This window comes from Montipora foliosa, chromosome 6 (assembly GCF_036669935.1).
Source record: "Montipora foliosa isolate CH-2021 chromosome 6, ASM3666993v2, whole genome shotgun sequence".
NCBI classification, from domain to species: domain Eukaryota; kingdom Metazoa; phylum Cnidaria; class Anthozoa; order Scleractinia; family Acroporidae; genus Montipora; species Montipora foliosa.
Window position 1 is genome coordinate 62,486,205 of NC_090874.1, and position 10,000 is coordinate 62,496,204.

The 10,000-nt window shown below is 38.7% G+C and overlaps 2 protein-coding genes and 1 pseudogene across 5 annotated transcripts in view; 1 reads left to right on the top strand and 2 right to left on the bottom strand.

Annotated features, from left to right (window-relative positions):
* Positions 1–590, bottom strand: part of LOC138008080 (peptidyl-prolyl cis-trans isomerase FKBP5-like) — a 12,294-nt gene extending 11,704 nt beyond the window's left edge. For 3 of the 4 annotated variants that reach the window (XM_068855266.1, XM_068855265.1, XM_068855264.1), the window contains exons 1-2: positions 451–590; positions 224–295 (exon numbers count right to left, since the gene is read on the bottom strand). In XM_068855266.1, coding sequence (XP_068711367.1) covers positions 224–295; positions 451–544 — 166 coding nt within the window. In that variant the 5' untranslated portion in view covers positions 545–590. The remainder of the gene's footprint in view (positions 1–223; positions 296–450) is intronic. The other variant, XM_068855267.1, reaches the window with a different exon arrangement.
* Positions 591–641: 51 nt separating this feature from the next.
* LOC138008083 (PRELI domain-containing protein 2-like) lies at positions 642–6,418 on the top strand. The gene is made up of 6 exons (XM_068855273.1): positions 642–799; positions 2,177–2,234; positions 3,195–3,268; positions 3,417–3,571; positions 4,737–4,845; positions 6,242–6,418. Exons 1-6 carry the CDS (start codon positions 725–727, stop codon positions 6,299–6,301), a joined length of 531 nt encoding a protein of 176 aa, XP_068711374.1. The 5' UTR covers positions 642–724; the 3' UTR covers positions 6,302–6,418.
* A 148-nt stretch (positions 6,419–6,566) lies between these two features.
* LOC138008082 (uncharacterized) overlaps positions 6,567–10,000 on the bottom strand; it is a 49,427-nt pseudogene continuing 45,993 nt past the window's right edge.

Below are 10,000 nucleotides of genomic sequence, written 5' to 3' on the forward strand. Positions count from 1 at the left end.
GAAGAGGTCAAGGAACAGTTTCATCAAAGAAGCTGCCAAAATTTAAATCTCAAATGCACCGATAAAATGACTCTTCCGATTTTTGGGGGTGCAGGTTAAAAAAAAAAGGGGGGGTAAGGTATGCTTACAGAATAAATTAATATTAATTTCGCCACATTATGAAAGCACACTACACGACACACTAAATTTAGAAATTTCTACTTAAAATGGCCTACATATTTACCTTCGCCAATCACAAAATCTTTTTCGCTTGTATGTGACACAGTATCATCTTGAGAAAATATTTTCAGTTTTACTATACAAAGACAAAATTATATTAACACTTGAGCAAATCATGCCTACATAGTTAGACCAATGATATGTTGCCAAAACTAACTGACTCTCATCAAGACGTTTTAGGCGACCAAATTAAAAACGCAAAGAAAAAAAAAAGACAAAATAACAAATAACCTTTGCAAGAGGAGCCGTAGTTAGGTGTTTCTAATCCAATTCCTTTTCGAATTGTAGTTCTTGGAAACGCGAAGGCACCACTGTCGTCCAGCATATTCCACCCTTTTCATCCGCCATTTTGGAATCTTCAAAGCTCTCATTTGATTGGCTTGTGGAAACAACGCTGGCCAATAGCAATTGACGTTTCACCTCCTGTAAAATCGAAACAGCATGCAGACTTCCCGAGAAAGAGTCGACATTTCCGCAGATTTTATGGCTGAAACGAGCTGGGAATATGGTCCGGCATTTGGACATCAATTACGTGTTTAAGCATCCTTTTGAGAACGTTACTCGCGCTTACTTCAAGAAGGTAATGAAGTTGCCCCTGTCGATCGGTGTCCATGCCTTGTTAATTTCCCTCAGTCGCTTTAAGCTCGGTGTCTGACATTTGCAGACTGCAGACTAACCCTAAATCACAATTATTGAAAGCTAACCGTTTTAAAATGGGTTCTTAGACTTAAATACTGTTTATCAGTGCTATTTGTAGCAGTCTGCAGTCTGCAGTCTGCAAATGTCAGCTAGTCACCGCTTTAAGCTTAATAGGCTTATTGCATGACCTTTTCCATAATGAACAACTTCGCTATGGAAAGTTGTGATGACGACTCGGGCTGAAATGAAATTGTAAACTGCTTTTCAAGGGTGGACATGTTGTTTTTTAATTTTAGCAAGCTCTAGAGATTAAGGATTGCTAGGTTGGGGACACTCTGGAGGGCTCGATAATTTTACTAGTGTTTTCTGAAGAATTCACCTCATTATGCAAGCACCTGACAATTGCGTCAAATCTTAATAACAATTCATAAAAGATTGAATAATTTGGCAACTCTCGATTCATATTCATATCAAGATTGACATTAAGGGAGCTAAAACAAAGGAAATTGGGTAAACATTGTTACATGGTTATTAATTGTCCAGTGTTGTCTTGTTTCTGACTTGCCAAACTGATGCAAAATTGAATTTTTACCCCTAAGGGAAATGTGTGTGGGGGATCGTACTGGTGATGGATTTATATACCATACATATCACATACAGTCTCATGGTGGTTTCAGCTCCAACTTGTGTATACCGGAAAAAAATTCGCCATGAAAATACCCAAAATTTATGCAAATATACCCAAAATTAATGGAAGCATTGTATACTGTATACCTGAAATTCAAAGAAAGTGCTATACTGAATACCAGTATTGAAGCTGCAATATACCCTATACCCGATTTAAAAAGCCCCTGTATACCATATACCCAAAAACCCTGGCCGACCCTGTTGAGTGTTGATTACCAGGAAAGGTTGTGAGCCACGCCTATGGTTCGTTGTCTAACCATTTGCAAATGAAATTTAATACAAAGACAGCACTTTCCCCTCATTTATTTAAAGACCCTGAGTGTTGGTGTGACTATTCTAAATTTGAAACTGTGATTTCCCACATGAAAGTCTGATGCTCAACCAACTGAGCCACTGATCCTCGGTCATCCTTTTATCATCCTTTTCACAGAGATCTTTGATCACAAGGGGTGATACTTATCAGATTTTACTATGGCTGATGGCAGACAATTTTAATTTACTCGTCAACTCGTCAACAAGTCTGGCCGGTTTTAAGGCCAGTTTGGGTGTCAAAAGGGTTAATTAATGGGGATCGTTTTTTAGTGAGTGATTAATAGCATGTGAAATTTTCACATTTTTATCATGTACACAGTATTCTTGTGGAAAGGAGACAAATGTAACAGCCATAACAGTCTTGGAACATAAAATAGGTAACTAGATAGTACATGTAGCATTTATATTGTTTCTTTTTTTTTTTTAATGAACACAAAGGCAGATATCTGGTTACTCCTGATAGGCTAACAAACATCAGGAAATCAAAGGTAGCCAGCCTGTTCTATGTTCTCAGTCAGAACAAGTCCTAGGGACTCATCAGAAGCATAAAGGGCACAGCTCATAACATCAAGTTAAAAGCATATTGATAAGGCACCTCTGGCAGCCACTATACAGTCCATGTAGCTTGATCTCAGCGTCACAGCCAGATGTAATTAGCTGTGAATAGAATAAGGGGAAAACTGCAGTACCTGGAGATAATAAAGCCCTTGAGACAGGTTGAGATCGTTCAATTTAGGTCCAGTAGTTAGGGCGTTGGGTTTTCATGCAGTTGTCCCGAGTTCAAATCTCATTCAAACCTGGTTTGGATTTGCTTTTTCATTGTAAATAGCTAAGTGGTTGCCTCATGCCAGATGGGGTTCTTAATCATGTTTGTGTTAAGTTTGAATTTTGTTTGAATTGTTTCTTACAGATTATTAAAAGTGGGTTTCCTGTGAACTAGTGTGATATTTATTAAGTGCGCTAATCCACTATAAACAAAGCATTTACATTTACATTTTGTTTAGTTCAGACCTCACATACGATGGGAGGCTAAAATCTTGCATGGCAATCAAACCCAAGACTCATAGATAAGAACTTTTCACTTCACCAAATCTGGTTAACAAAAGTTATTTCTCATCTGGTCCAATCACAAAATTATTTTAGCAGATCAGATAGAAGGTTTTTTTTTTTTTTTCAAAATACTTCAGCGAATGATAAAAAATGATCAGCAACCTCACCCTTTGTTTTTTGGAATGGAAAATTGATTACTCCCAATGAACTAACACCTGATCCATGGAAAAGTGACAAAGTAACCTTAAAACCATGTATTGCAACTTTTCAAGTCTCTTTGTTTATAGACCCAGAAACTGCAGAGGAATATGTAGTGAGAAGAGGTGAATGTGTCAATGTTTTACCAGGAATTCTAAGAAAGGTACAGTAACTGTATTAAGGAGAATCCTATGTATAATGAGTTCTAACTTATATTAAAAATATAGATGTAAGAATGAATAATTCGTTGTGTTATTCTTTTTGTCAGGCCTAACATTTTAGTCTAAAATTGTGTGAATCCATCTTTTTAGCTTTGTCCTTTTGGAAAGATTGAAGTAGAAGAGGAAGCATGGCTAAATAAAAAAGAAAAATATTTACGCCTTCATTGTTATAATCTGACATGGTCGAAGTATGCTTCTCTTGAAGAGTTCAGTTGTTACAGAACTTGTGAAAATAACCCTGACTGGTATGTATTGTTCACTCTGGTTGGTAAGTCTTCAAAAATAACTGACAACATCACAAAATCTGTCTGTGTCATTAAAGCGGAAAGCTGGTTGGTGTTTGCTTATTAAATAACTATCATGATTTTTTAGGAAAATTAGCACTGTATCGTTCCACCTGGCTCTAAAATGGGAATTTCCGGTTGAAATTTACTTTCCCGAGTAAGAATCGATCCTTTGTATTGAGATCTTGCAGTGTATCTAGGAGTCTACATGTAGATCGTAAAAATATTGCCACAAATGAATTTTTGGTGCACATTTTGTCATGTCCCATTGCTCTCAGTGAATCTTTGACCTTATATTGCCTTAATATGTGAGTTTACGCAGCAATTACATTATCTTGAACAATGACTAGACAAAAAAAAATTATTTAGCTTTAATGTATAAAGATGAATTGTTCTGAATATTTGTTTTATATTTGGTGCATTTCCTTGCCGTTCTCTTCCTAATAACAGTGTTACTTAATGGCCAAATTTGAGATCGTGTTGAGGGAGTAATTCTTTAGCTATTCCAGACTGCCATATTTTCATTGGCCCCTACGATGAATAGCTGCTTTTGTTATCAGGGCTTGGTGTATTGTTGTATCATCTGTTTTTTCGTCCTTCAATCACATACCGCTTCTGGAAAGCTATAATGGGGTCTCTCTGTGGAGGAGGTGTGCATAATATTTAATACTCTCGTTATATTTTCAAATAATGAACATTCTTGTAGTCGCTCTCAACGTTCTGGCTTATGCTCCAAAACTTGAGTTGGTGGAAATTACCTTATTATAGGAAATTAACACTCCATGAAATTAAGGTAATCAAAATTTTAACGATTCGCGTTAATTTCCTATGACAAAGTCGTCGTCGTCTGATTTGACAAAATGGCCGAAAACGCATCTTAAAGAACGTAAGGCTCTTTTTCCCGGATTCCTTAGATTATTAGAAGCCCCAGGCAGGAGCCGTGTTAGACCCCTTTTCCCGGAAAATCATTCCCGGGCATTCCAAGAAATTGCTGCCGCGGCGAAGAAAGACTATAGAGACATTGGATTGCGCTCGTTTCGCCCAAACTGAAAACCCATTCGCCCAAAGGGAAATTCCATTCGCTCTTTATTAAGATCTGCACGTGTTTTTTTCCTGGTTCGCTTAGGACAATATTTGAACAGCGTGGCACCATCAGTGTCTTTGGAATTGGCTCCTTGCTTGGTGGAATGTTTGAAACTTTTGCATACACATTTTTTCAACGTGAAGCTGAAAAGGTGAGGACGAAATAGCAGCGCGACCACTGCTTGCACTTTGTGTTGTAAGAATTCTGGCTTAGCACAGTAATGAAATTGGACTTACCTGTAAGACCAAGTTTGAAACCACAGCTGTCGAATCTATTTATTGGACCAGCTCCCTCTGATTCATTTTACCTACAATAAAGTGGTAGTCAGCCTTCGAAATGGCAAGGGGAATACATAGGTTCGACTTGTAACCAGCTATCCCGCCATCAATAAGATCAATGGACTTAAATTACGTACTTTATTTAAGTGTCAAGTCTTGTAGCGCGGGGGCACTAATTTGGTACACTATACTCTCAAGGCCCGTCCATACTAATGCGTTTTCGAAAACCTCCCTTCTCAAAAACTTGATTTCGGATCTGAAAACAGATAAGAAGATCTGCATTTACACTAGTGACTAAAAACGGAGTTCTAAAGATGCGTTTTTGTTACTAGGCTATGGGTGCACAATTTCTTTGCCCTAATGCGCCTGTGTTCGATAGCGCCAGCAAAACTATCTGTACGTTTTGGCGCCAAAAGTGAGGCATCCACATGATTATGGCGTCACACGTATTCTAAAACCTCCGTTTTCACACTAGAACGATATAGATCTCCGTTTTCAAAAGTGCCCACTTTCAAAAGCGTATTAAAAAACCTCCGTTTTTGTGGATCACCGGTTTGAAAACGTCCGTTTTGGATCGTTTTAGTGTGGACGGTCAAATATAAACGGACGTTTTCGAAAATGCATTAGTGTAGACGGGCCCTCACTGTGTGGACCCGAGGGAAGCAGAGTCCTGGGTGATTCCCGAGACGAGGGCGAGGAAAACAACAGGATTCGAGGAGAAACATAACTAACTAGTTTCCCGAGTTACCAGACAATGTCATCATATATTATCAATCACAGTTCTCGTTTTGTTCAGTGAAAGTCTAGGGATACAACAATATACTTTGAAACCAAATCAAACTGAACTCAACTCAAATCAAATTAATCTATGATTTTTGAGAAAATGGGTAAACTGAAGTACCCGGAGAAAAACCTCTCGCAGCCCGTTTCTCGAAAGTCCCGAAAACTTTTCGGGACCGGAAAGCCATTTGTGAAATTGCCAACCGCTTGTTTTGGAAAGCCGATCTTTTAAGGACGTTCGCTCCCAAAATGTTCCCACGTACAGATTTTTTTTTTAAACTTGCCACACAGAAAGGTAATGAATGTGCCTGATGACCACTAAGATTTACAATAATCCCAAATGTATGATCAGTTAAATTTTGTGTTGATTTCGACTACCACAGTGCAGTTTTCCATACAGATATCGTATTTCATCTTAATTGTCCCATGGCTGAAAATTACGTTAAAAGTTTTCTGAAATAACAAAGGTCTTATATATTTACTTTGCAGGGCTTTGGAATAATGGAAGATCTTTTAATGACAATGAATCAAAGATGTACTGAAAGTTAAAATGGTGAAGACTGGAAAGAAAATTCTCGTGACGATTAATACTCGAAAAGTTTGTATGGTTGTCATTATGTTCCATGTCAAAGTTGAATGAAATTAAAGATAGCTGTAAAAGTAAAAGCGTTTCAATTTAATTTGATCGAAAGTGAGATGTTCCAAGATTTTGATTCAGCCGGCGTTGGACGAACAGAGGAGCGCGAGCAAATGCAGAACGCTTCGTTTTCCCGACAGAATCGAGCTGTAAGATCCACCTTTTGTGTCAATGTTGCAAATAGAATTGTTAATTGTATTGAAATGAGCTTTTGGCCAACTCTCGACGAAGAAAGCCCTTAAAAGGGATGCACCCATGAGCTGGTGTGCGGACCGGAAACTGACTGGGAACGACAGTTAAATCAATACGTTCAGTCTCGCTTAGGTTTATTGGATTATAGTAAATGACAAAAACAAAAATAAAGCCATTATTAAGAATAAAAATATGAAAGCATTACATTAAAAAAAAAATCCTGAATATGAAAGCATTACATTAAAAAAAAGAAAATCCCAAGAGTGACGGAAACAACGCATACTGCGGGAGGGAAAGATAGATATGAAAGACTACATAGCGCATCCTCTTGCAAGCTTCACATCATTAATAAACTGTACTGTGCCACTACCAGCTTCTTTAATAAGTCTTCCAGTATTGAGCCTGCGATGGCAGGCCAGTTGGAATTAACGCAGGAATCCGAGCGAGGTACAGTCGGGCTGCCAGTCCAGAGTACAGCGGTTTTTCTAAGTCTGCCCAGGTTGTTTTTGTCCAATCGATGCCAAGCTTCGCCTTGATTTCATTCCAGTAATTTCTAGGCCTACGTTGAGTTGTAGTTTCGACATGACCAATTCTATCGACCTATTTAAAGCAAGAGGATAAACAGAAGGTAAAATACATTTACTTCTTGACTTACAACGCTGTTAAAACTAAAAGATGACCGGAAACCGTTGTTACTTCATGATAGTAAAGATCTCGTTCAGTCGACCCATTCTTGCCAGTACAAGCACAGGCGCCCCAAGCTCAGTGTGAGGGAAAGCCAACGTGGCCTACAGAAATATACGTATTTGTATGGGAATCCTGAGAAAAATCTTAAGATAATTGTATGAAAAAATCTTAGGTTGCCAACTGTATTCTACAATACCGTTGGCAACCAAGAAATTCAAAAATGGCTCAAATCGCGTTGAATCTGAAAAAAGAAAAACAACAACAAACAAACAAAACAAAACAGAAATGATGCGACCCGCAATGGCAATAAGGTTATGCTTTTAACTGAGAATATGTTCATATAATTATCTTCGTAAGTCTTGAGATTCCCATACAAATCCCAATATGTTGGCTTTCTCTCACCTGAGCTTGGGGTGCCTGTGGTATAAGGCGTTAACTTTCTGTTACGGTTTCATTTAAAGTGGCAAATTGCAAACAGTTTTGCTTTGAACACTGAGGAAAATGTAAAATGCTTCTCTTGGAAAACAAATACTCGTCCGGAAGGCGACCATTCCTTCCTTCCTCTAGTAAAATATCTTCTTTCTTAAATTTGCGCGTGTAAGGTAAAGTCCGCTACGAGATAGCCTGCGAACACAGACGTATTTTATAATATTTTCGGCGGAACCAGCGACAGCCGGAAATACGTCTGTGTTCGCAGGCTAGCTACGAGACTACAAGGTCCACCAGGCCGGCACTTATCTCCGGTTTCTGTAGCATGAAGCGACTACTACCCCCTGGATGGGATGCTAGTCCATCGCAGGGTTACCCCCAGCATTTTCGCCGGTACCGATTTATACACCTGGGTGGAGAGAGGCACCGTGAGAGTAAAGTGTCTTGCCCAAGAACACAACCAATGTCCCCAGCCAGGACCCGAACCCGACCACTCGATCCGGAGTCAAGCACCGACCACGAGGCCACCGCGCCATGTGTGGTGTTATATAACTGTGTAAACAAGCATTGTTTTCTTCTTTTTTTTTTTTTTTTTTTCAATATCTGACATTTATACGCAACTACAGAATACAGGGCCACTGCGGAAGCAGTATTACTAAAGTTGCTCTGAGGCTCTACAGTCGTCATTTGTGTTCGAGTGGTTCCGCGGCTCCACAGTAACAACAGAACGACACTGAGAGATTTTAAATAACTGGGGACAATTGAGAGCTGCCTGTGTATTGACATCTCCAAATGATTAGACCCGCTAGTGTTCTCGGACATTGACTTTAAATCGTCGGCCCCTTCTCACAACCTTTTTCTTTTCATAATCTTGTGTGACGTAAAAGAACCCACACAGTATTCGCAAATAGTAGGGCATGCGCACGGAGTCACGTTTCCCGGTGTTGTGGTCTGTTCTCTGTGGTATAGTTGAGGGCCATAAAGTTAGAGAACTGTAAAAGGTTGATTGCGTCTTCCTCTCTAAATTAACTTTTGTTAAGTTTCCTTTTGTTTTCAAGTGCTTAGCTTATTAGTTTTTGATATTGTTTCAAGTATCCTTGCTAGGAGAACGCTTGGGGTTTGTTTTTCTTTTCGTTTTTTTTTTTTTTTTTTTTTTTTACAAAACATTTGTCACTCTGTGAAAGATTAAATGATCAACGCTGTGCAGCTTTAATTGTAACTGTTATTGCAATTGTCCCTTCTTAAAAGGGAAAAAGTAGTGCCTTATCATCATGTCTTGATTCATTACCTGCCAAATACCGCCGTAATAGCCCCTTCTGTAGGTACGTTGGTCTTGTCCGTATTTTGACTCAACCCATGCTATGCGACACAAAAACTTGTGATCATATGGAAATATGCCAAGCTCGTTAACTTTATCTTGACCAGGACAGCTTCAACAACAGACGGACCTTTGGCTTTCACTGTGCAGATCGAGTTTAAGCAAGTCTCTGCTCTGCTTCCGGAGAAAAGCTTGCCCGTAAGAGTGGTAACGATAACCAACGCTAGAAGCATGATCTGTTTAAAAAAGGGGATAAGAATTAAAGCCAAGATGACTGCGAAGCTTACGATTGAGAATGTAAGAATGTAATCTAAACATATATGCTCGCGATATTCTTAAATTTTTCTGATTATTACAAGTCTTTGACCTTGGAAAGTGTGCACCAACCTTCCAGAACCGAAATTGTTATGAACGGTGTGAATGTTCTGAAAAATTAAAATTTTATCGTTACGATGAATGCGTTGGATGGATGGATGACCTATAGATTAAGCATAGTTTTCATATGTCGGGAAAATCCCAAACGATCGGGGATTTCGCAGCTTCCCTACCGTCCCAGATTTTCGCAACTAATGCAAACCATGAATCAAAGACATCCCCGATAATATGGGATGGTCGGGGACGAATCGGGAAAATAGGAAGCGTTTCTATTTTCCCAACGTGTTTTCAGCCTAAAACGCTGTGTACAGTCATCTTGTATCAATATAAATTGCACTACGGGAAGATTAAATTTACTTTTTTGTACAATTTTTGTTTGATCTTAATTAAAGCGTTCAAAAATATTGCTAGATTGTATCAAATACGTAATATTTTTTTGGAATGGATTTGCTGTTGCTAAAATAAACTTATCTTATCTTATCTTATCTTATCTTATCTTATCTACCATTCATGTATTGGCCTCCACCAATGAGATGAAGTAAAAAAAATACGGTTCATTTAGTGTCAGTTCAAAGAATTTGATAGTACCGCATCAGGACCCTGAGAACTC

Bases quoted from the DNA above. Each gene is read 5' to 3' on its own strand.
- LOC138008083 (XM_068855273.1), top strand. From the start codon at position 725: ATGGTCCGGCATTTGGACATCAATTACGTGTTTAAGCATCCTTTTGAG. The intron at 3,572-4,736 runs GTATGTATTGTT...TGGTTCGCTTAG, and splicing joins TGTGAAAATAACCCTGACTG to GACAATATTTGAACAGCGTG. The intron at 4,846-6,241 runs GTGAGGACGAAA...TTTACTTTGCAG, and splicing joins TTCAACGTGAAGCTGAAAAG to GGCTTTGGAATAATGGAAGA.